This window comes from Neovison vison, chromosome 12 (assembly GCF_020171115.1).
Source record: "Neovison vison isolate M4711 chromosome 12, ASM_NN_V1, whole genome shotgun sequence".
Classification (NCBI taxonomy): domain Eukaryota; kingdom Metazoa; phylum Chordata; class Mammalia; order Carnivora; family Mustelidae; genus Neogale; species Neogale vison.
In genome coordinates, this window is record NC_058102.1 from 114,764,411 (window position 1) to 114,791,311 (window position 26,901).

The 26,901-nt window shown below is 34.9% G+C and overlaps 1 protein-coding gene across 3 annotated transcripts in view; it reads left to right on the forward strand.

Annotated features, from left to right (window-relative positions):
* CUL2 (cullin 2) overlaps window positions 1–26,901 on the forward strand; it is a 105,260-nt gene that overhangs the window by 56,555 nt on the left and 21,804 nt on the right. For all 3 annotated transcript variants that reach the window (XM_044229229.1, XM_044229228.1, XM_044229230.1), the window contains exons 7-9: window positions 21,236–21,332; window positions 21,427–21,537; window positions 24,549–24,711. In XM_044229229.1, coding sequence (XP_044085164.1) covers window positions 21,236–21,332; window positions 21,427–21,537; window positions 24,549–24,711 — 371 coding nt within the window. The remainder of the gene's footprint in view (window positions 1–21,235; window positions 21,333–21,426; window positions 21,538–24,548; window positions 24,712–26,901) is intronic.

The following is a 26,901-nucleotide window of genomic DNA, read 5'->3' on the forward strand; positions in this document are numbered from 1 at the left end:
AAATTATCTGTGCATTTAAGATCGTATATATGCACGTATATATGTGTACATATATTTATATGGATGTGTGTATGTATATATCTACACACATATATTACATATAATATACACATATGTACATGCACTTAGGGAGTTTACATAAATATTAAGAATACTTAAAAATATATTTTTCTTAAAAACTAGAACAGATTAGTGGTTGGTGTGAGACTATAAAGTGGTAGTATGAGGGAGTTATGGTTATAAAGTAGTTGTGTATCTTGAATATAGTGGCAGTATTAGGTATGTGATAAACTTGCATAGAATTACATATATACAAACAAATGACTGTATAAAAAAACAAATGATTGTGTATAAAAACTAAATAAGGTAAAAAATCTGAGTAAGGTCTATAGGTTGTATCCATGTTGATTTCCTGTGATTGATGTATCATAATCATGAAGGATGTTACCACTGGAGAAAACTGGATGAATGTTTTCAGGACCACTCTGTATTATGTTTACAACTTCCTATGAATCTATAATTATTTAAGAATTTAAAGATATATTTTTAAAGTTTAATTGGCACATAAAATGTGAATATCCGCTTTCTTCCTTTTAGCTGAAACTTTTTTCTCTTCTCAAGTATCTACTGGTGATAATTTGTTATACCTAAATATTTGTTTACTTAAATATAGTGGTTTTTATTTATTTGTGTGTGCGTGCGTGTGTGTGGAATCTTTATGGTCCTTTAGGAAGATAATGCAAACTCTGGAGCCTCCCCACATAAAAATACTGATTATGTATATGCACTCAGAACATTCTTTTTGTACTTTTATTTGTATTTTTGTAAGATTTTATTTATTTGACAGAGCGAGAGCACAAGCGGGGGGAATAGTAGAGGGAGAGAGAGAAGCAGACTCCCCGCCAAGCAGGGAGCCCGATGTGGGGCTCAATCCCAGGACCTTGGGATCATGATCTGAGTCGAAGGCAGATGCTCAACCAGCTGAGCCACCCAGGCACCCTTTACATACTTTTTAGAAGGTTTATGGATTCCTATGATCAGAACAGCTGCTTTAGCATTTCTATGGTAGACTCCTTTATTTCCAAGAGAATCATTTAGCAAATTATAAACTGAAATAAGTTTCTATGCTTAGTACTTGTTGAATTGGAAAAGTTTTTATTTATTCTGAAATTACAACTCAGCAGCAAAGCAGTCATGACTTTTTAGCATCCACTTTCTGTTGTATAATCATAAACAAAGACAAGTGACAAATGGAAAAAAAATTTTTTAACTTCATAGCTCCTGGTTTTTTTGTTTTTTAAATTCTTCCTACTTTCACCATTATTCTAACATCATGCCCTATTAGATACCAAAGTTTCCTACAAGTGTGGCTCCCTATCATGGTTCTTTTCTATTCCACTTGTTTGTTTGTCTGTCCTTGGGCCCACACCTCACTGTGTTTATTATTACAGCATAATAAATCTTGATATCTGGTAAGACAGATTTGCCCTCCATAAGCCAGAAGTGTTCTTGCTGTTAGTTGGTCCTTTATTCTTTCATATATAGGTTATAATCATCTTTTTTTAAAGGTGATTATAAGTTACCTAGAAGAAATTTTCTGTAGGATTGAAATTCAGTTGAAGATATAAGTTAGTTTGGAGAGAATTTACATCTTTTTTTTTTTTTAAAGATTTTATTTATTTAATTTGACAAGCAGAGATCACAAGTAGGCAGAGAGGTAGAGAGGAGGAAGCAGGCTCCCCACTGAGCAGAGAGCCCGATGCGGGGCTCGATCCCAGGACCCTGGGATCATGACCCGAGCTGAAGGCAGAGGCTTAACCCACTGAGCCACCCAGGCGCCCCGAGAATTTACATCTTTATTAAATCTTCCTATTAAGTTATTCCTATTAAATCTTCCTATTACCTCCTAAATAGTTTTTTTTTTTTTTAAGATTTTATTTATTTATTTGACAGAGATCACAAGTAGGCAGAGAGGCAAGACAGAGAGGAGGAAGCAGGCTCCCTACTGAGCGGAGAGTCCAATACGGGGCTTGATCCCAGGACCCTGGGATCATGACCTGAACTGAAGGCAGAGGCTTTACCCCACTGAGCCACCCACCCACTCAGTTTTAGCCACTGAGCTAAAAACTATTTAGCATCCCCTAAATAGTTTTTATATATTTGTAAAGATTCTTCATGCTTTTTGTTTGATTTCAAGATACTTCATATTCTCTGATACTGTTACAAAAGTTTATCTGTATAATTAGCCATTCTATTTGTTTTCTGCTAGTATATTGAAATACAACACTCAATATATAAATCTTATAGTCAGCCACCTTGTTAAATTCCATCATTTCTAGCTTCATTTGCAAGAAAAAAAAGTGTCATTTCTAATAATTTGTGCTTATTTTTGTGCTTTCCATGTAAGCAGTCATAATCTGTTAATGATAGTTATATTTCTTGTGTGTGTGTGTGTGTGTGTGTGTGTGCGTGCACATGCTTGCTGTGCACATACACACACCCCCACTGACCAGGACCTCCACAGCAGTGTTGAAGAGGGGTGATGGGTAATGAGCATCTTTGTCTCATTCCTAATTTTAAAGATTACACATGTAACATTTCCTCTTTTAAAATGATGCTTCCTCTGATTTTTTTTATTAGATACTCTTTATCAGAATGATTAAATTAATTTGAATTTGGTATTGAGTTTTATAAAATGATTTCCATTTGTATTGAGCAATCATGTTTTTTTTCTATTAATCTGTTAGAGTGGTGGGTTACATTTATGGATTTTTTAATATTAAACTATCCTCATATAACTAGAATAAAACCCAGGTTGGTGGTTGTTTATAATAACTTTTATAACGTTTTTGCATTTGATTTGCTAAATAATATTTTATTTAGAATTTTGAATGTATATCCATGAATGGAATGAGCCTATAACTATTCTTTCTCATATGTCTTTGGGTTTGGTATCAGGCTCATCCTTGTAGGATGGATTGGGGCTGTTCCTCTTTTTCTTTTAAGGAAAAGAGTGTTTTAAGAGTTGTAACTGTGGGGGACGCCTGGGTGGCTCAGTTGGTTAAGCAGCTGCCTTCCGGCTCAGGTCAGGATTTCAGTGTCCTGGGATCGAGTCCCACATCGGGCTCCTTGCTCAGCAGGGAGCCTGCTTCTCCCTCTGCCTCTGCCTGCCATTCTGTCTGCCTGTGCTCGCTCTCTTCCTCTCTCTCTCTGACAAATAAATAAATAAAATCTTTAAAAAAAAAAAAAAAGAGTTGTAACTGGGGTAATGTTTTTTTTAAAAATTTCTTTAAATTAGTTAATTAACATACAGTGTATTATTAGTTTCAGAGGTAGAGTTCAGTGACTCATCAGTCTTATATATAACACCCAGCGCTCATTACATCACGTGCCCTCTTTAATGACCATGGGGTGATCTTTTTTTGTGTTTAGTAAACTCCCTGCAAAACCATCTGGGTCTAGAGTTTCTTTGTAAGAAGAATTTTTTTTTTCACATTTACAAATTAACCTTTGTCTTTGTTTTCTCTTACTGAAGTATAGGTGCCATACTTTGTTATATTTGTTTCTGGTGTACAACATAGTGATCTGACAATATTATACATCTGCTCACCACAAGTATAGTCGCCATCTGTAACACCATCATATGTTATTAATATTATAGACTATATTTCCTATGCTGTACTTTTCATCTCCGTGACTTATTTATTTTACAACTGGAAGTTTATAACTCTTAATCCCCTTCACCTATTTTGCCTATCCCCCCCAACCACATCCTTGCCAGTAGCCACCGGTTTGTTCTCCATATATAAGAGTCTGGTTTTTTTTGTTGTTGTTGTTACTTGCTTTGTTTTATAGATTATACGTCTAAGTGAAATCATGTGGCATTTGTCTTTTTCTGTTTGACTTATTTCACTTAGCATAATACCCTTTTGGTCCATCCGTGTTGTTGCAGATGACAAGATTTCATTCTTTTTTATGGCTGAGTAGTATCTATTGTGTATGTTTACTGCATCTTTATCCATTCATTCTATCAGTAGATGCTTTGGTTGGTTCCCTCTTTTGGCTATAGTAAATAATGCTGCAGTAAATACAGGGGTGCATATATCTTTGTGAATTCATGTTTGCATTTTCTCTAGATAAGTACCCAGTAGTGAAATTACTGGATTATAGGATATTTCTATTTTTCATTTTCTAAGTAACATCCATTCTGTTTTCTGCAGTGGCTGCCATCAATTTGCATTCCCATCAACAGCCCATAGGGCTTCCACATCCTGACCAATGCTTACTATTTCTTGTCTTTTGGATACTAGCCATTCTGACTAGTGTGAGGTGATACCTCATTGTGGTTTTGATTTGCTTCTCCCTGATGATTAGTGATTTGAGCATCTCTTCATGTGTCTGTTGGCCATTTGTATCTCTTTGGAAAAATGTCTATTCAGGTCCTCAGTCCATTTCTTAATTAAATTGTTTGGGTATTTTCTTTTATGTTGATTGTATAAATTCTTTATGTATTCTGGGTATTAGCCCCTTTATTGGATATATCATTTGCAAATACTTCTCCCATTCACTGGGTTGCCTTTTTTTGTTTTATTAATGGTCTCCTTTGCTGTGTAAAAGCTTTTTATTTTGGTACAGTCCCAGTAGTTTATTATTGCTTTTGTTTCCCTTGCCTGAGGACATATCAATAAATCTGTTGCTAAGGCTGTTCCTGCCAGTATTTTCTTCTAGGTGTTTTGTGGTTTTGGGTCTCACATTTAGATCTTTAATCCAGTCTGAGTTTATTTTTGTATATGGTGTAAGAAACTGATCCAGTTTCATTAAATTGCATATAGCTGTCGAGTTTTCCCAGCACCATTTATTGAAGAGACTGTCTTTTCCCCATTGTGTCTTCTAGCTTCCTTTGACATAGATTAATTGACATAGAAGTGTGGGTAGGCTCTCTATTGTGTTCTGTAGATCTATGTGTTTGTTTTGTGCCGGCACCATACTGTTTTGGTTTCTACTGCTTTTTAAAAATTTTTTATTTATTTATTTTAGAGAGAGAGTATGTGCAAGTGGGGGAAAGGGTAGAGGGAAAGGGAAATAACCAGACTCCCTGCTGAGTGGGGGACCTGATGTGGGACTCAATCCTAGGACCCTGAGATCATGACCTGAGTTGAAATCAAGAGTTGGACGCTTAACTGACTGAGCCACCCAGGCACCTTGAATACTGCAACTTTTTCGTTTATCTTGAAATCTGGGACTGTGATACCTTCAGCTTTGTTCTTTCTCACGATTGCTTTGGCTATTCAAGGTCTTTTGTGGTTCCATAAAAATTTTAGGATTATTTGTTCTGTGAAAAATGCTATTGGTATTTTGACATTACATTGAATTGGTAGATTCCTTTGGGCAATATGGACATTTTAACGATAGTGATGTTTCTAATCCACAAGCATTTTTTGTGTCATTTTCAGTTCATCAATGTTTTATAGTTTTTAGAGTGTAGTAGGTCTTTCACCTCCTTGTTTACTTTATTCCTAGGCATTGTATTCTTTTTGGTACAGTTGTAAGTGGGATTTTTAAAAAATTTCTCTTTCTGCTCCTTTATTATTAGTATATAGAAACATAACATTTCTGTATATTAACTTTGTATCCAGCAAGCTTACTGAATTCATTTATTCTAATAGTTTGTGGTGGAGTCTTTCGTTTTTTTTCTATATATAGTATCATGTCATCTACAATAGTGATAGTTTTACTTCTTTCTTACCAATTTGGATGCCTTTTCTTTCTTTATTATGTTTGATTGCTACAGCTAGGACTTCCAGTACTATGCTGAATGAAAGTTGTAAAAGTGGACATTTTTGTCTTGTTCCTGATCTTAGAGGAAACGCTTTCAGTTTTTCATCACTGAATATGGTATTAGCTGTTGGTTTTTCATATATGGCCTTTATTATACTGAGGTATGTTTCTCTAAACCCACTTTGTTGGGAGTTTTTATCATGAATGGATGCTGTATTTTGTCGAATGCTTTTTCTGCATCTATTGAGATGATCAGATGGTTTTTTCTTTTCTCTTGTTATTGCAAGGTATCATTGATTTGTGAATACTGAACCGCTCATGCATCCCTGAAGTAAATCCCACTTGATTGTGGTGATTGTGGTGAATGATCCTTTTAATGCATTGTTAGATGTGGTTTGATAATACTTTTGTTGATGAAATTGGCATCTGTGTTCATCAGGGATATTGGCCTGTGGTTTTGTTTGCGTACCTGCGTGCGTGTGTGTGGGTCTTGGTTTGATATCAGGGTAATGCTGGCTTTGTAGAATGAATTTGGAAGTTTCCCTCCTCTTCTAAGTTTCTTGGAATAGTTTGAGAAGGGTCAATATTAAGTCTTCTTTACATGTTTGATAGAATTCACCTGTGAAGCCATCTAGTCCTGGGCTTTTTTTTGTTGGGAGTTTTTGATTACCTGTTCATTTTCAATACTAGTAAGCAGTCTGTTCAAGTACTCTATTTCCTCCTGATTCAATTTTAGAAGATTACATGTTTCTGGAAATTTATCTGTTTCTTCTAGGTTGTCCAGTTTGTGAGCATGTAATTATTATTAATAGTTTCTCATGCTTTGTATTTCTGTGAGGTGGGTTGTTATTTCTCCTCCTTCATTTCTGATTTTATTTATTTGAGTTCCTTTTTTTGTTTGTTTCTTGTTTTGGGTAAGTTTGTCTAAATGTTAGTCAGTTTTATCTTTGAAACAAGCAGCTCTTGGTTTCATTGTTTTATTTGTTTTTGGTAAGGTTTAATCATTTGTGATTTTTCTTGTTTTTTGAGGTAGGTATCAATATGTACTTCTCTCTTCGAACTGCTTTTTTCTGTGTGCCAAAGATTTTGGACTGTTTCATATTTTCATTTTCATTTGTCTCCATTTATTTTTTTTTAGTTCTTCTTTGATTTCTTTGTTCACCTATTGGTTGTTTAATGGCTTTTTTTTTTAGCCTCCATGTGTTTGTGGGGATTTTTTCTCATTTTTTTTCCTTATAATTGATTTCTAGTTTCTTACTGTTGAGATTTAAAAAGATGCTTGATATGACTTCAATCTTAAATTTATTGAGACTTGCTTTGTAGCCTTACATGTGATCTGTCTGATAAAATGTTCCATAGGCATGTGAAAAGAATGTGTGTTCTGTTTGTGGAATGTTCTATATATATCTGTTAGGTCCATCTGGTCTAATGTGTTGTTCAAAGCCATTGTTTCCTTATTGATTTTCTGTTTGGATTATCTGTCTATCCGCTGATATAAGTGGGGTATTAAAATTCCTTATTACTAATGTATTACTGTGAATATCTCCCTTAATGTCTGTTAATTTTTGCTTTATATATTTAAGTGCTCCTATGTTGGGTGCATAGATACTTAAATTGTTCTATTCTCCTTTTGGATTGACCCTTTTATCATTTTGTAATGATCTTTGTCTCTTGCTACAGTCTTTCTTTTAAAGTCTGTTTTATTTGATGTTTATATTTCTACTCCAGGTTTTATTTTCACTTCCATTTGCGTGGAATATTTTTTTCTGTCCCTTCGCTTATAGTCGGTATGGGTCTTTAGGTCTGAGGCGAGTCACTTGTAAGCAGCATATAGATTGGTCTTGTTTTTTTATCCACATCACCCTATGTTTTTGTATTTAGTCTTTGAAAATTTAAAGTAATTACTGATAAGTATGTACTTATTACATATTATTTTGTTCATTGTTTTCTGGTTGCTTTTGTAGCTCTCTGTTCTTCCTTGTTCTCTTTCCTTATGGTTTTATGGCTTTCTTTAGTGTTATGCTTAGATTCTTTTGTCTTTATTTTTTGTGTATCTAGTGTAGGTGTTTGATTTGTGGTTGCCATTGTATTCATATATAACATCCAACATGTATAGCAGGCTATATTAAATTGATGGTTGCTCAAGTTCAGGTACATTCTGAAAGCATTAAATTTCTACTTCCTCCCTCCACATTTTACATATATGATGTCACATTTTACATCTTTTTAATTGTTTATCTCTTGACTGATTTTTATAGATATAACTGATTTTACTACTTTTTTGTGTTTTAACCTCCTTGTGTTTTTTAAGTAATTAATCTACTATGTTTACTATATGTTTGTTTTTATTTGTGTAATTAGATACCTTTTATTATTTTCTTCTAGTTATGCCCATTCTTTCCATTTAACTAATTTCCTTTAACATTTCTTATAAGGCTGGGTTAGTGGTGATAAACTCCTTTAACTTTTGTCTAGGAATCTCTCTCTCCTTCAGTTCCAAATGATAACCTTGTCAGGTAGGATATTGTTGGTTGTAGTTTTTTCCCTGTCAGTACTTTGTACATACTATGCCACTTTCTTCTGGCTTGCAAAGTTTCTACTGAAAAATCAGCTCATAGTCTTGAAGTATTTCCCTTGTATATAGGTATTTCCTCTTGCTGCTTTTATTTATTTATTTTTTAAGATGTATTTGAGAGAGAGAATGTGTGAGTTGAGGAGAGGGGGAGAGGGAGAGAATATTCAAGCAGACTCTCCACTGAGTACAGAGCCTGACCCAGGACTTGATTTCATGACTCATGAGATTGTGACCTGAGCCAAAACCAGTAGTCAGACAGTTAACTGACTGAGCAATCCAGGTGCTGTTACTCTTACTTTTTAAAAAATTCTCTATTATTACTTTTGCCATTTTAGTTATGGATCTTGGTGTGTGGATCTCCTTAGATTCATCTTGTTAAGGGTTGTCTGTGCTTCCTAGACCTATATGTATGCTTGCTTTCTCAGATAAGGGGAATATTCATCTACTGATTCTTCAAATAAATTTTCCAGCCCCTTCTCTCTCCTTTTTCAGGGATCCCTATCATATGAATGTTGTTAACTATTGATGATGTTGCAGAGTTCTTTTAACCTATTATTTTTGTTTTTCTTTTTGTTCCTTTTTTTTTTTTTTTTCCTGTTCAGCTTGGTTACTTTCCATTACCCTGTCTTCCAGATCACTGATCCATTCTTCTGTGGTTTCTAATCTGCTGTTGATTCATTCTAGTATATTTTTTTCATTTCAGTTATTGTGTTCTTCAACACTTTTTAAATTATTTTGTATCTCTTTGTTGACGTTTTCACTGAGTTCATTCACTCTTCTCTAAAGTATCTTTATGACTGTATCATTATGACCGTTACTTAGAACTCTATGAGAAATATTGTTGATCTCCATTTTTACTTGGCTCTTTTTCTTGTCTTGTTCTTTCATTTGGGTTGTATTCCTCTGCTTTCTCATTTTGTTTAACTCTCTTTGTTTCTCTGTATTAGTTAGGTTAGCTGTATCGTGGTCTTGAAAGTGGTAGCCTTGTGTAGAAGTCATGTGTTACCCTGTAGCACAGTCTCCCCTGGTAACCAGAACCAGGTACTTCATTGGTGGTCCCTGTGTGAGCTGCATGTGCCTTCCTCTTGTGGCTCAGCCAGTTGCTTTGGGCTTGCTGGTGGGTGGAGTTGACCTTCAGCCCAGCTGGCTGTTGTTGGGATACTGGGCAGAATTTGCTCCCTACACTGTTGAGAGGCCCAGCTGCAGCTGGTGGTTGTTGGGGCTCGCACTCAGCCTAGTTGTCTACAGTTAGCCTCTGCCACCGCTGCAAGTGCACTGAAGGGCAGGGGCTTGCTATGTGTGCAGTCAGCTAAGGGGCCTGGCTGTAGAAACTGTGGGTGGGTTGATGTATGGTGTTGTCTCCCCAACTTCTCAGGGCAGGAGTCACTTTGGAGTGGTACCAGTTTTGGCAGGGGCAGCCTGATTGGGGAACACTGGGGTGGGTAGCAGTATAGATGGGAGAATGTTAGAACTATATCCAGTTATCTAGACCAGAGAGTGGGAAAGAAATGGCACCTAACAACAGTATAGTTCCTTAAGAAATCTCCTATAGCTCCAGACCCCTCCAGCATATGTTCTAAGATTAGTCAGTAAATCTTCACGTACACCCCAAGTACTTTTCAAACTGCTGCTTCTCTGCTTTGTGTCTACCAAGTTATTTAGTGTCCTGGTTCTTTAAGGGCAGGGACTCAGTTTCTTATTGCCTTCCAGCTTTCCAGAGATTAAGCTCTGGTGATTTTTAATGCTCTGGAAGTTAAGTTGGGTAATTTTCAAAGCCATACATTATGGGGACTCATCTTCCTCGTGTGAGTCCCCAGGGCCGGGAGTTCCTTATAAGGTCTCATCCCCTCACTCGTCTTTGCTTGTTATGTCCCTCCCACATTTTTTGTTGGGGTTTCCTCTACAACTAGGTGTGGAAGATTTATTCTGCCAGTCTTCAGATTATTTTCAGAGTTAGTTGTGTAGATGTAGTTGTTGCCTTGGTGTGTCTGTCCATGGGATGAGGTGAGCTCATGATCCTCCTACTCTGCCATCTTTCCAGTCTCTAACCTTTTGCCATATTTTAGAGCACTAGATTCCAAAGCAGAATCTTTTGTCTCAGAGTTTTTTAAATAAGATTTTTACACTGCCAATAGTTTTTTTGGTAATATATTTATTTCTTCTAAATCAGTTGTGGATTATTTTTTCAAAATTATTGGAAGTAGCTACTGACAGTATTTTCTTTTAAAAACATGTTTGAAAGAACTTTTAAGTTTATAGAAGAGTTGCAAAACTAGTACAGAAAGTTCCTGTATTATACTCCACTCCTGTTTTTCTACTGTTATCATCTGATAACCCATGGTGTATTTATAAACATTAGTACAGAACTGTTAACTAAACTACAGATTGTATTTGCATTTCCCCAGTTTTTTCACTGATGTGTTCATTCTGTCCCAAGATTCAGTCAAAACCACAGCATTGCACTTAGCTCTCATGTCTCTTTTGGTCTCCTCTACTTGCTGGAGAATTTTTTTCATTGTCTTTGTCTCTCATAAGTTGACACTTTAAAAAAAAATTCTGTAATATGTCAACTTTGATTTCTCTGATACTTTGTCATGATTAGACTGAAATTATGGCTTAGGGGAGGAATTCCACATGGTGATATATATGCCCTTGTCATCATATAATATCAAAGAGTAGAGAATATCTATAATACTTCTTAAATTGTGGTAAACTTTAATAACTTGGTTAATGTATTATTTTCTTTTTAATCCCCATCTGGAATAATTTCTTTCATAATATTACTTATGTGCATCTTTTCTTGATGACTTTTGTGAGAGGTTTGTGTATTTTCTTGCATTTTTTTCAGAGAATCAATTGTATCTTATTGATCTTCCCTGTTGTTTCTTTTTTTCTCTTTTACTATTCCGTTCTTATATTTTTTTTCTTTCCTCTTCTGGGAGACAAGAGTGTTTTTAGATTGGTCTGAAATGGCCATGACTTAAAAGTCTTTTACCAGAGTATTTTTTTGTTGAAGAGCGGTACTTTTTTTTTTTTTAAGATTTTGTTTATTTATTTGACAGACAGAGATCACAAGTAGGCAGAGAGAGAGAGAGAGAGGAGGAAGCAGGCTCTCTGCTGAGCAGGGAGCCTGATGTGGAGCTCGATCCCAGGACCCTGGGATCATGACCTGAGCTGGTGGCAGAGGCTTTAACCCACTGAGCCACCCAGGTGCCCCTGAAGAGGGGTTCTTAATGTGAGACAATATGTAGAATTCCTGATATTTTAAAATTGTTTTCTACATGGTAATCTCAGTTAAAGGAAATGAAGACATTAATAATTTGCTTAGCTTACTGTAGCTTATTGTAATTACTTAGAGCTCTGTTAATAATTTTTTAAAATATTTAAGAACAACAAGAAATATTAGTTCAATAAGTGCTCATATTTCCTACTGCAAATAATGAAATTTATGTTTTAAAAAAGCGATTAGAAGTAAAAAGTAAGATAAAATGAAAATTGATCGAAAATTACGTTTACCAAATGCCAGAGTGGAGTAATTTATTCCCTAGGGAATATCTTTTCACACTTCTGTGATTTAGTTGCCAACTATTTTTCCTTTGAGGCTGAAACAATTTTGTCTAAATCAGTTAACTAAAAGAGAGTGTTAACAATACCCATTTTATATTGCTGTTGTGAAGATGAAGTAATATGTTTTGTATAAAGTATTTACTACAGTGCCTAAGGCATAATAAGATACAATAAATGTCAGTAAAATTAGTGTCTAAGTATAAACTTTGTATGATAATTCCCCAAGGCAATCCAGCCTGTGTAGTATTCTTTTTTTTATTATTATTAACATATAATATATTATTAGCCCCAAGGGTACAGGTCTGTGAATTGCCAGGTTTACACACTTAATAGCACTCACCATAACACATACCCTCCCCAATGTCCATAACCCAACCACCCTCTCCCTACCCCACTGCCCCCAGCAACCCTCAGTTTGTTTAGTTTGTTTTGTGAGATTAAGAGTCTCTTACGGTTTGTCTCCCTCCCATCTTGTTTCATTTTTTTCCTTCCCTCAACCCCCAACATTGCCTCTCAAATTCTTCATATCCAGGAGATCATATGATAATTGTCTTTCTCTGATTGACTTATTTCACTCAGCATAAGTAGGTATTCTTCTTTAAACAGGTTCTTATGTAGAGTTTGTCAAGACAGCTTAACCTTTTAACACTTGTTAATGAATGCAGAAAACATATCTGTTATTCTTCAAATCTGTTTTATATATATATATATATATATATTTATTTATTTATTTATTTAAGGTTTTATTTATTTGATAGAGACAGAGAGAGAGGGAGAGAGGGCAAAAGAGCACAAACGGGGAGCAGCAGAGGGAGAAGGAGAAGAGTACTCCCAGCTGAGCAGGGAGCCCAATGCAGGGCTCCATCCCAGGAACCTGGGATCATGACCTGACCTGAAAGCAGATGCTTAACTGACTGAGCCACCCGGGCTCCCCAAATCTGTAATGTATTTATCAGGTTGAAATGCCTTTTGGATTATTTTTTTTCTCCTCACCCTTGGGGGTTATGCTGTTCTACTTCCCAAATTCTTGACAAAGTGTTCATAGAGGTATTCAGAAAAAAGATTATCAGCCTCCATGGTCTTATTCTTTCTTGATTTCTTGACCCCCACCTCCTTTTAAATTTTAATCAACCCTGTCTGAATTATTTGTATGAACAACAGACAAATTGGTGATCAGGGCATTCTAATTTCCTTCACATACTCTGTTTCCTGAGTAGATTACTTCATTGGATTCCTTACCTGTAAAATAGGGAAGGTTGGATCAGCTGACTTTGGAGGCCCCTTTCAACTTGAAATTTGTTTTCCAATATATGGTTTTATATGAGGTCTAATTAGATTTAAGCTGTCATAAACAGGATGATGAGAAAACATGATAATAAATACTCTGTGACAAGAGACTGGTAAATTGCCAAGAGGGCAAGGAAATGTTAAAAAAAACAAGTGCAACTGAAGAAAAGATTGTACAGAGAAAAGATTTCAGAGTAGAGAATATTAGTGAGCAAGCAATCCTTAACTGATAGAACTGGTTTTTTTTTTTTTCCTGTTTAGATGGTTCTCACTTAGTGCTAAAATTATTTAATGTAGTCTGAAGGGTTATTTTTATCATATGGCCAAGAGTTGCTAAAATAAAAGAACATGTGTTTTTCTTAATTCTTGAATACTGAGTATTCAAGATGTTTGCATTTAGATATTCAGCATTTATTAAGTACTGGTACCTTAAAACTGTGTTCCAGCAACTGTCTACATTTCATTTTAGCCCTCTGATTCTTAAGCACTGTTTTTTAGCTAGAATGCTTGCTTCTACCACACAGTTAGTTATCTGATACTAATGTGATAGCTCTTTCCCTACAATTTGGGTTAGATAATCTCCACCTCCATTAATTTTATGATGATTATAATTTTTTTAACCACAGTTACGTACTTTCTCCCTCATTCAATACTGTAGTCTTAAACTCATCAGTAGATAAACAAATTTGGGTGGTACCATTAAAGAGAAGATTGCTTCCTAATATAAGTTTGGTTATATGAAGGTAGGTGTATTTTATGCTATACCACCACCTCTGTCTATATCCTATCACCTGTATCATTTTTTATATGATCATACATATAGAACTATCTTATACTTCCTTATTGTAAGAGAAATATATAAAGATTCCCACCCCCAGGGTACCTTCTTGGAGGATTTCAGAAGATTGAAGGCTATTTCAGCCTTTAAAGAAGTAAAGTTACCTGTCAGGCTAATGGAGGATTTTTCCTTTTGGAATCAGTATCTTCCACTAAGTGATAATTCTTGTGGAACATGAATGCTGAAATACTTAGCAAACTACAGTTAGGATTTCATGTCGTTTGGAGAAAAGTTGTAATTGGGTGCAGTGGGATTTCTGCAGGAAAGACAAGAAGAAGTCCTAAAAGAACACAGAAAAAACAGCAATGTAAAATGATGTAAAGGGAGAAAAGGAGGAGGTCATTGTTAGCTTAAAGATCATGGATCATCTGCTTTTAAGCTATAAACTAGGACTGGTCTCTTTTTGCTCAATTATGTTCTTGTAAAAGATGGCTTCTCTTGAAAGATATAAACACTATAGAAATAATCCCATAGAGGGCACAGCTTGCATGGAGCACTGGGTATGGTGAAAAAATAATGAATAATGTTTTTCTGAAAATAAATAAATTGGAAAACACACACACACACACACACACACAAAGAAATAATTCCAGTTTCATGCATTTTGAAAAAAAGTGTTTTAGAGAAATAATAGATTTACAAGTGGAATGTATGTTGTAATTTTTTTGTTGTTTTTGTTGTTAAGAGGTTCAGTGTAACAGTGGTTAATTTTTTTCATGGTAACACAAAATCTGTACGTACAAAATATAATTGATATTCCTTAAGTAAAGGGCTCTTATATAAGGAAGAAAACACCTGATGTAACCATAGATTGTATATCTGCGTATTTTTCAATGTTTATTTCACTTGGAGAGATAAAAGTAATTTTGGGGCCTGGATGGTTGAGTGGGTTAAGCCTCTGCCTTCGGCTCAGGTCATGATCTGAGGGTCATGATCTCAGGTAATGATCCCAGGGTCCTGGGATCGAGTCCCACATCGGGCTCTCTGGTTAGTGGGAAGCCTGCTTCCTCCTCTCTCTCTCAGCCTGCCTCTCTGCCTACTTGTGATCTCGCTCTGTCAAATAAATAAATAAAATCTTTAAGAAAATAAAATAAAAATTTAAAAAGATAAAATAATTTTATTCATATGCTAACTTACATTAATATAGTAGAATTGCCAACTGGGACTTTTAGTGCAGTAACAATCTAAAGTTGTTTATAATTTTAATAAATAAAAATTGTAACTTCATGTATCTAAATGTCACAATGTAAGATTTGAATATTTTCAGTGGTATATAAGAAGGCAAGCATAACCAAATAATTGGAAACATAAATATTGTGGTCTAAATTTTCTGCAAGAACTTTAGTTTTACTTAAAATTAAAATTGGAGGGGCACCTGGGTGGCTCAGTCCATTCGGTTTCCAACTCTTGATTTCAGCTCAAGTCATGATCTCAGGGTCCTGGGCTCAAGCCCGATGTGGGGCTCTGTGCTCAGCGTGAAGTCTGCTTGAGAGTCCCTTTCCCACTTTCTCTCCCCTCCCGTACCTCACCTGCTCATGGTCCCCCTCCCTCTCTCAAATAATAAATAAATCTTTAAAATTAAAACTGGATATATGAAATTATAAAAATGAACAAAATAGATATATTTTTAAATGCTGGTAAAAGGCATTGATTAGATACTTAAGGGTACTATTGAAAACACTGCATTTTTAATGTTAAAAGGATTCAAAATTATGCTTTCCAGTAATTCTGTAGTTAACTTTCTAGTTTGAGTACTCTTTGAACAAAAAGAGAAATTAAAATGAAATTATTTCTTCCTCTTTAAATTTGGAACACTCTGTAACATAGGCTGCTGTGGCTGATTTGTGTTTTCTCTGATATATCCATGTGTTTGTTATTTCTATTTCTAAATTGTATAAGTGTTGGAGATTTCATGAGATTTCATTTCATTCTACAGTCTTAGATTAGTTTCGTAGTCTTTGCTCTTCTATCTCTCAATTCCTGAGAAGATGTTTTAAAATTTCCCAGCTTATTTTTAGATTTATTAACTTTTTTCTTTGCAGTTGTTGGTTTTTGTTTCACATCTCTGTTGTTGAATAAATATCAAGATTGGCATTTCCATAGTTATTTTTATTGCTTTTTAGTATTTTTGTCCATCTTGTACTCTTTTTTTTTTTTTTTTTTTAGTTGTAGCACATACTAATATTGTTATATCAATTTTCTTTGTACTTTTGGAGATTTTGGTGTATGTGTTTAACTTTTTAGTGTAAAATATAAAATAGAGAAAATGATAGAGCATAGTTGTACAACACAATTGTACAACCTGATAAATTATAAGGTAAATATTCTTGATCTTACACCAAAGTCAAGTAATAGAACCATGTCAGCCACCCCTGAAATCTTTGCCTGTGTTCCATCCCTTTCCTTTCTCCAAAAGTTTACCACTATCCTGACTTTTAAGGCAATACCTTTTTTCTTTTTCTTAGGGCTTTATCACATATGTGTATATTCCCAGATTCTGTACAAGTTTTTAGTCTTGTCTATCCAAAAGAACTTTATATGTCTTTTAATCAACAGGTTATAAGTCTTTTAATCAACAGGTTGCTTTTCTGTCCTTTTTCCCTCCTTTTACTTTGTTGGTGAACCCTGGCCCTTTGATCTTTTGGACTTTCCCATCCTCTGGATTTTGCTGATTTGCATGAGACACATTTAAATATGTTCCTTTGTTCTCTCTATTTCCTGCAAATTGGTAGCCCAGAGGATTACTCAGACTCATTGGTTCCCTCTGGCAAAACTGTAGATATTCTTCCATATTATCTGTTTTTTCACTTTTTTGGATGTAAGCAGCCGCTGATGTTGAATACCAACATCTTTTTGTTTATTGTGGTTTGTACTGTCATTTTAATTCTGCCATTTAATTTTCACTTTTACCTGGAATAATCTTATAAAGACATGCTTCCCTCTCATCTACTATTTGGTCACCCATTGGATGGTTATATAGGAAGGATAAAATAACTACTTGTTTCTTTCCTTTACTTACTTGTTAAGGTAACGAGTTGGTTTGCTGTTATCCTCAGAAAATGACTAACTAGCTTTTTTTCTCCATTATATTCTGATGTACTTACAGATTTAAATACATTAGATTCATTTCTATTCATTGTTTTATCAAAGTTTAAATTGCCTTTCTTTTTTTTTTTTTTAAAGATTTTATGTATTTATTTGACAGAGAGAAATCACAAGTAGATGGAGAGGCAGGCAGAGAGAGAGAGGGAAGCAGGCTCCCTGCTGAACAGAGAGCCTGATGTGGGACTTGATCCCAGGACCCTGAGATCATGACCTGAGCCAAAGGCAGTGGCTTAACTCACTGAGCCACCCAAGCGCCCCTTAAATTGCCTTTCTTTGTTTAGTTGGCTCATGGTCTTTTTTCATATGACTTTAGTCATACTTGCTATCTAGTGTGTCAAGATGTTCCAGACTTACCTTGTACATTTTCTTCCCCAGACCTTATTATTAGCTACTTAATGAAAAACTTAGTTTTAAATACACAAGTGACACGTAAATGCTCTCTTGAAAAACTTTGAATGAACCAGATTCTTTCCTCAGTCCTTCTCTATCCAAAGGTAATCCCTTTTACTATTTGGTTAGCTGGCTTTACAAACTCTTTCCTATGAATTTTTATGTTTACATACAGATGTAAGTACAGTACAGATATCATATTCTTTTTTCATGTGACTGTTTTGTAACTTCAGACAATCATAAATGATACTTACACTTACTAACTTCTTTGTTTATTCAGTTATGTATCTTGATAATTTTTCTGTTAGTACATAGTACATTCTTTTTAAATTGTTACTTAATATTTGATATGGTTCCACCTCATTTGATTAACCTCTTCTCAGAGTATATTTGTTTGTTTACAGTTTTACCACTAATATAACCCTTTTTTTGTGCACACAATGCAGATGTTTGTTTGGAGTTATAAAGTATGTGCATTTAGAATTTTGCCAATTTGCCCTCTGAAGTGCTCATTCTTCCACAAACAGAGTCTGGGAATGCCTGTTTCTCTACCACTCAGCAATCTTGCTCTTATGCAGTCTTGCCAGTCTGAAGGGAAACCATTCCCTTGATTTCCCAGTGCCTTCCTGGCGTGGGAACAGGGGTGGGTAGGAGGTGTTCTCCAATGAGGGCTGCTGCAAGTGGTCTGGTAGCAGAGGTCTCCCTTCTCTTGGGCTTCACTATCTCTCAGGCGCACCACTTACTGCTCCAGTGGGGACACAGACACATCTGCTGCTGGGTGCCTCACTTCACAGCCTGGCTTGTGCTCCTGATGACCTAGTGGGTTTGATCATTCGTTGTGTGCCATCCAGCTTGTAGGCTCTGCCACTTCTCTGCCTGTCTGCCTCCACTCTCTTCCCACCCTCTCCTTGTCACATACTCTTGTGTATTTTGGTGTGTCGTTTTATTTTCCTACATTATTCAGTCTTCTTTCTATCTTTTTCAGTTTCTTGAAGTCCAAGGGCTACTGCCAACATTGGGGTGTTAAAAAGTATCCTTCTTGTCATTTCTCAGATTTAGAGTGGGAGCAGGAGACTGCATTTAGTTTGCTGGAACCCTAGTCTCATTTTAAACATAAGGGGAAAGGAAGGTTTCACGAAAAGTTTAAGTTGCCCATTGTCATATACCAGTATCAGGACTTTTCAGAGTTCCAGCCTAACTTTTGATGACTATCACAAATCCAGTCTGCTATTTGAATTAACAGCTCATTTAATTTTCTTTAAAAGCCTTGATTTTAAAGTCCCAATCAATGATTGTGGTCTCTTTTGGTCTCTTGCTTTATTCTCCTCTGTAATATATTAAAAGTGGTTCCATTTTTCTCCTGTCAGTACTTAAAATAATAGGTGCTGTTTATTGTTTACTCAGGTACCTGGGACTGTGTTACATGCTTTCTTGGATTATGCTTAGTCTTCACTACATCCTTGCAACCATGAGGTTTAGGTACTTTTATTATCCCCACTTTACAGAAGAGGAAATCTGAGTACCAAGAGGTTAAGAAATGCTTGCCCAAGGTGACATATTAATGTAGCCAGAGCTCAGACCCACGCAGTCTGACTCCAAAATCCTGGCCTTAAGGTCTATGCTAAATATTCCTGTTAGTCCCCATCATCCCAGCTGAGTGGTTTCATTATATTGGCAATTTCATCATGATTGCTCTAGGCATTTTCCACACAGTCCTGTTAGGATCAAATAATAAACCATATTTCTAAAAATTCTTTATATTCTTTTCTCAAAGTTTATCTCTTGGGACCTCTGTTCTTAGATGATATTAGAGTTTATTCAGATGACCAGTTTAGTCAGTGCTTTTGTATATTTCTAACAACATCATTTCACGGTTTATTTTCATTATCAGTCAGTCCAGTAGAAACCCTGTATATTTATAATGTTTTTATGCAGTTATAAAAATATGTAATGATTGAATAATTATGCCGTAGAACTTCTGCAGTTGTTAACTTTTTAGGGAGGACAGCTTAGTTATTAAACACTGGGAATATCATTGTTTCTTTTAGACAGTATGTTCCCTGATTCCAGCTTATCTGGGCCTTTTGGGATCAGAAGCAAATGGCAGGTGTGTTGAGAATATCAGGAATGGAAGTTATCCTGGTGCTGAGCAAGAAGAATAGGATTTGGTAATGAAACAAATTCTAGGGGTACCTGGGTGGCTCAGTCATTGGGTGTCTGCCTTCGGGTCAGGTCGTGGTCCTGGGGTCCTGCGGTTGAGCCCTGTGTTGGGCTCCCTCTTTGGTGGGGGGCCAACTCCCCCTCTTTGTGTTCCCTCTCTCGCCGTGTCTCTCTCTGTCAAGTAAATAAAATTTAAAAAAAAAAAAAAAGGAAAAGAATTCTAGGTAACCTGATTTTCCAAATATTCACATGTTTCTCATTCCTGACTAATTTTTATTTGATCCTGCACAGTTGAAAGGGGAAAAAAAACCAGTGTGTTTCAAATAGATAAGATCGGTTAGATCATTATTTCACCAGGTTTAATTTGGGTTTAGGAAGGTACTAACAGAAGATGAGTAGAGGAAATGAGTTCACTCTATTTGGCCTTAGGGAAACTCATTGTTTTTATTAGTAATATCAGAATGTAGACTTTGTATCTGAGATTCTGTGTACAGAATTACTATACCCATATTAATTCATGTACAAAAAACTTTCTCCAGGCTATCCAGATAATTGAGGAATGATCCCGAAGCAAGGAGGGACAATGTTAGAAAGTCTATATCCTACCTATAAAGAACAAGAAGTTTTTACTATGAAATAGTGATAATATACTTCTTGTTGCTCTCTTTGTAAAATAATCATTAATTCAGAGGAAAAAAACATTTTAAAGTGAGATGAAAGATTGCCAGTAGGAAGGTTAATAACTGCATAGTGGTTTGATTAGAGCATTAGTACTGGAGTCAGAAATTCCCAGCTTGGGGCCAGACAGTAGCTTTAGGCAAACTTTTTCTCTATTTCATTTTTCTCTTTCTGTAATTAGAAAGCCTGATACTCAAGTACATTTCTTATAGTGATTAAAACTTGCGTTACTCATAGTGCCTTGGCTAAGTAGGACTTACCAAATGTCACATGAATAATTGAGATGACATTAGGTTCCTTTGCAATACAGAAACATACTATTAAATTTCTAAAAAGAAAAATACCTTCATGTTTGAGTGGGAAGCAGCTCAGTGGCTCTAGCAGATCTCTTAAAGAACAACAGGTATTAGTCCCTTCAGTGAGTGGTAATATATAAAGTGTACCTTTGAGGAATGTGTACTGTTAGATTATAGTGGTTCAGACTGAATTCTCAGACCAAATCATCTAATAATAGAGTTTTGGTAAATGAAATTCAGATATTCTTAACTTACTGGACTCGTGTCTACTCTAAAATCAAGTAGGTATCATTCTAGTGTCAATATAACCAAATGTATCAGTGTAACAATCAAAGCTATTATTTATTGAAATGACATATAATGAGTATGTTAACTATCATAAGTATTAATTCAGCTCTGATATGAAAAATTATTTTTAAGCATCAAGCATGCATTGACCTTTAAAATGCTTTGTAATTTGATTAGATTAGTAGAATAAGCAGCCGTATTTTGGCATACTTTGGTATTTTTCCATAGATAATTTGTATTCTCAATTTTTTTTTTTGTTATATCTTGTTCTAGTGATCGTGGTGGAGAAGACCCAAACCAGAAAGTAATCCATGGGGTTATTAACTCCTTTGTTCATGTTGAACAGTATAAGAAAAAATTCCCCTTAAAGGTAAAAAGCCTCCTTTAAAAACATAATCAGACCTTTAATTTCTTAAACTACCTGTTTTTAATTTTTTAAATGTGATTTTAATTGATTTATTTAGTTTTATCAGGAAATCTTTGAGTCTCCCTTTCTGACTGAAACAGGAGAGTATTACAAACAAGAAGCTTCAAATTTATTACAAGAATCAAACTGTTCACAGTATATGGAAAAGGTAAGAAAGAACACATTATGCTAACTGCATCATCTCATATATAAGACATGGTTTTTATTTAACATTTATTTTCTTAGGTAATACATTTATTTGGTGGAAAAGGTTTCTTTTATTTGATCATTACTCTGAATTATAGTTAATATGCAATACCTATTGATAAGTCATTGTTCTTGCTATGGCATTCTCCATGGGAAAAAGTTCTATCCAATTTTGAAAATGGTTGATGCTTCTTGATAAATCCTGATTACTTGATTGGCTTGTCTTTAAAATTAATACTCACATTCTTGGCAAGAGAATAAATTATATCTGTGTTTAGCATAGAGGCTAGGTGTTTGGGTTTTTATCTTTCCTTCTTTTTATTTTATTTTATTTTTTTTAAGATTTTTATTTATTTATTTATTTGACAGACAGATCACAAGTAGGCAGAGAGGCAGGCAGAGAGAGAGGAGGAAGCAGGCTCCCCACTGAGCCACCCAAGTGCCAGGTGCCCCTATCTTTCCTTCTTTAAAATGGAAGGAAAAATTTAATAATTCTGAATACTTGGTAGGTTACTGTTTTGGTCTGTTCAGTTTTTGGAAGACTGAGAAAAACTCCACAAGATATTTTAATTACTCCTTAAACCTACACATACTGATTACTATTTAAAAATTCCATGTATACTTTTTTTAGTAAAGAAATAATTATGTTATAAAGTCAGTCATCGTAAAGATGTATTAAATTTTTAGCCAAGTTTTTAAATTTACAATATTGAATTCCAGGCATTTTATTATACAATGATTTTTGTTAGTTTGTTTAGCCAAGAAGATAAATGTGTTTCAAGTGGAATAGCTGTAGACTGGCCTCCATAGATGACAGGTCAAGAGATAACAGTTCGTTGTTATATATTCCACAAAACCCAGATCTAGAAGTCTGAGTTGTTTTAATTCTTTTCTGCTATTGTCACTGATTAGCTCTAGGACCTCAAGTTAAGCCTTCTAGGACATTTTTCTCCATCTACTAAGTACAGGTTACACCAGGTTAGTGACTCTTAGCTTTAAGCCTTTTTGCTTCTTAGACTCTCATTAAAGGTTCTAGATCCAGTCCTGAAAAGTGCACATGGATTATCAGTAATATATATATACATATATACATACACACACACACACACACACACACTCCTTGTTATATTTGGCCCTCAAAAAGAGGCCCTTGACAAAAGTATTATATATTCCACTTATATGGAATTTCTCTTTAGAATATGGAATATCTAGAATAGGTAAAGACAAGAAGTTATTGGGAGGAGAGAATGAGGAATTATTGTGTAATGGTTACAGAGTTCTTGTTGGGTGTGGTGAAAAAGTTTTAGAAATAGACAGTTGCACAACATTATGAGTATAATTAATGCAGTTGAATCACACACTCAAAAATGGTTAAAATGGTATATTTTATGTTACATATATTTTACCATAATTTTAAAAACACTATAATGTAATATACCCCAAACCATTGAATTATATTTTTAAGTGGGTAAATTCTACAATAAATAAATTATATCTCAAACTGTTAAAATGAAGGCCACTGGAAATTATGTTTGGGAAGTAGCATTTGTAAGCATAGTTCATTTAATTAACAGACTAATGTAGTCTTCCTACTTCTCTTTCTCTATTTTACCTGTAGTTTCAGCCTGTTCTCCCCAGCTGTAAGTGCTTTTATAGCTCTTTGAAGCCCCACATTGAGACACTCCACTCTTGTCTACCTTTCTTTTGATATGCATCCGTCCTCTTCCATTATCATTAATTTTTTTCCTTTTCTCATCCTCCATCACCTCCCCACTTTAATTCCTGTTGCATTTAGTTAATCCATAAACATTAAATCTGTAAATGACTAATAGGCATAATCCTTTTAAGGGATGATTTTCTTTTAAAAGCAAAAGTTTTTGACAAAAATTACTTCCTTAGTTGATTAAATATGCACTGAACATATTTTAGTCCAGATAGCTTCTTGCCTGCCTTTGGTTTTTGTGACTTTGTCCTAGACTACTGGCTCCACAGGGGAGCGTAGTAGGAAAGATAGGATGGTGAGTCTCTCTTCAGTCTTTGCCTCATTTTCATCAAAAGGTATCTGAGAGGTAACCAGGAATGATGTATCATTTCCCCTTTCAACATCACCTTCCTTTCCAGTATTACTTTCTTATGCCCCCGCAAACTCAGCAGTATTCTCCAAGGCTTAACTGTGCATAGTTCTCTGGGACCATTTGAGTTCAGAAAGTCTAGTTACATAGCTTCAAGTTGCAGAACCTTTTCCAAGTCTAAACATTTGTATGTATATGTGCTATACTAGCTGGTTTTTATTGTGAATGTTGTTTTGTTTTGAGGTAGAAATTAGCCAGATTCTCTAGCTCTTATCTTCATTAGCTCATTCTTATTAATATTAATCAGTGTATTATTGGTAGCCCAGTGTTTCTTATGTAGGATAAGCTTTACTAAAGCTCTTAATTGACATATTTAACTATGACTAAATATAATTGACTTTAAAAAATGTTAATGAAATCTTTAATTTGATAATCATGTATATACTGTTTACATTTACATTTTATGAGACAAGGAACCAACATAAAATAATTAGATCAATCTACTTAATCCAGTTGATGTAAACTGTTTTTTAGTTTGATAGTTAAATATTCATAAAGTGACCACCTGTTCTGGTTTTTTAATAATTTTTACCCACTTTTCCTGTTGCATGTTAGGTTACCTATATAATAGCATGATCAGGGTTATTAAATGAAGACAAAATGCAGGCCACTTAACTTGAGTTCATGTTCATGAGATTTTGGTAAAATGTAGGTGATAACTAATAGCCTAAATAAAATTTAAAATGATTTATGGAATGTGGGTTTAAATTGGTTATATAATCCATATTTGTTACCTGGCCATCTTTAATTGAACCATTAAAATTAGGCTATCTACATTACTTACTGGTATTATAGGTTTTTCCTCATAGTAGTTCATGACTGTAAAAATATATTTCTAAAGGTTCTAGGTAGATTAAAAGATGAAGAAATTCGATGTCGAAAATACTTGCATCCAAGTTCATATACTAAAGTGATTCATGAATGTCAGCAACGAATGGTAGCAGACCACTTACAGTTCTTACATGCAGAATGTCATAATATCATCCGACAAGAGAAAAAAAATGGTAAGTGATATGAAACAGTGAGTACGAATAGAAATTAAATTATAAATCCACTTTATACACATCTCCAAGCTTTCTTAGATTTCAAACATTTTTAGTACTAGTCTAAAATATTCAATATGCCTTTTTATCAATTCTTAATAATCTGTTTTAAAAGACTGTTTTGGAAAGGTGTGTTTTCAAAGTGTATTCCAAAGTGAAAAGAAAAACTAGGAAAAAGTGTTTGTACATTTTTACATATCACAAGGCCTAATTTCCTTAAAATATTAAGAGTTTCTACTAAATTGCAGGAAAACAAAGATGAAAAGGAAATAATACATTTTAACCAGCTGAGCCACCCAGGCACCCTTGAAAAGGAAATAAACATTTTAAATATGTGCAGATACTCAATCTCGTTCAGAATAGAAGAAAATACAAAATAAAGACATAGTGAGATACTAGTTATAAGCAGTAAAAGAATGGAGCTTGTTTTTTTAAAGATTTTATTTATTTGTCAGAGAGAGCACAGGTGGTGGTGCAGCAGGCAGAAGGAGAAGCAGTCTCCCTGCTGAGCAAGGAGCCGGATGCCAGGCTCTACCTGGGATCATGGGCTGAGCCTAAGGCAGACACTTAACCTGCTGAGCCACCCAGCTTTCCAAAGTGGAATATTTTTTTAAGATTTTATTTATTTATTTGACACAGAGAGAGAGATCGATCACAAGTAGGCAGAGAGGCAGGCAGAGAGGGGGGGTAGGCTCCCTGCCGAGCAGAGAGCCTAAGGTGGGACTCCATCCCAGGACCCTGAGACCATGACCTGCACCGAAAGCAGAGGTTTAACCCACTGAGCCAACCAGGCGCCTGAATTTTTTTTTTTTTAAGGAGAAAATAGCACTAAAAGTTTTCAAATAACAGGGAATAAATGTAACAAGATATTTGCAAGACCTACACAGAAAATGAAACATTGTTGAATTGAAGGTAGCATTGATTTATAGATCCAGGAGAATCTACTCAAAACTAAATGGTTTTTCGTTTGTTTTAATTCTGAAAGTTAAACTCTTAGACTAAGAAAAATCAAGACAGTCTTGAAGACTATCATGGGAAGACTTTGCAGGATAGCATGACTTAGGATAAAACCACAGTAATTAGGACAATGAGACATTGGTGCAAGGGTAAACAAATAGACCAATGGAATAAAAGAGCCTAGAAATAACCCGTGCATAATAGGTACTTGATTTGAGACCAAGGTGACACAGTAGAGCAGTGGGTGAAAGATGAGTCTTTTTAGTATAATGCTGAGTCTATTGGATGTTCTCTTGGGAGAAAATAAAATCTGATCTCTACCTCAGACACCATATACAGAATCAATCAATACGTTGTTGGCTTTTTACCTACATGTAAAATAGTAACACTTTGAGAAGATAATATAGGAGAGTAACTTCATGACCTTGAAGTAAGGAAAGATATTTTAAATGAGACACAAAAAGCACTGGCCACAAAGGGAAAGATTGATCAAGTGGACTGCATTTAAAAAAAAAAAAAAAAACAACTTTTAGATCATTAAAAGACCATTAAGACCATCAGAAGACAATCATAGGGTAATATATTTGCAATCACTGAAAAAGGTTTATGTCCAAAATATAAAATGGTCAAGAAATTTGAATAGGTACTGCAGAGTAGAGGATATCCAAGTGGCCAGTAAACATATACAAAGGCCCTCAATCTTATTAAAATAGGAGAATGTGAATTAAAAGCCGCACTAAGATACCAGTACTCACATTTTGATATAAAATTTAAAAGACCAAATATAATTAGTGTTGTGAAGTATGTAGAATAGTAAGAAGTTGTTATATACTGTGGACTCAGAGTATAAATTGATGCAACTACTTTGAAAACTGACATTAACTCTTAAGGTTGAATGTATACATATCTTCTGATCCAGCCATTCCAATCCCGATACATAATGCCGTGCCCAAACTACATGCAAATATACACAAAAAGGTACAAGAGTGTTTATAGCAGTATTATTTGTATTAGTTCCAAACCAGAAAGAACTCAAATATCCAATAACAGTAGAATAAAGTACAGTATACTCCTATAATGGAATATTATTAGAGAACTGAAAATGAACAATTACAGCGCCATACAGAATGCAGATGAGCCTTATAAACATGTTCAACGAAAGAAACCAAACATGAAGGAATTGTACGATTGATT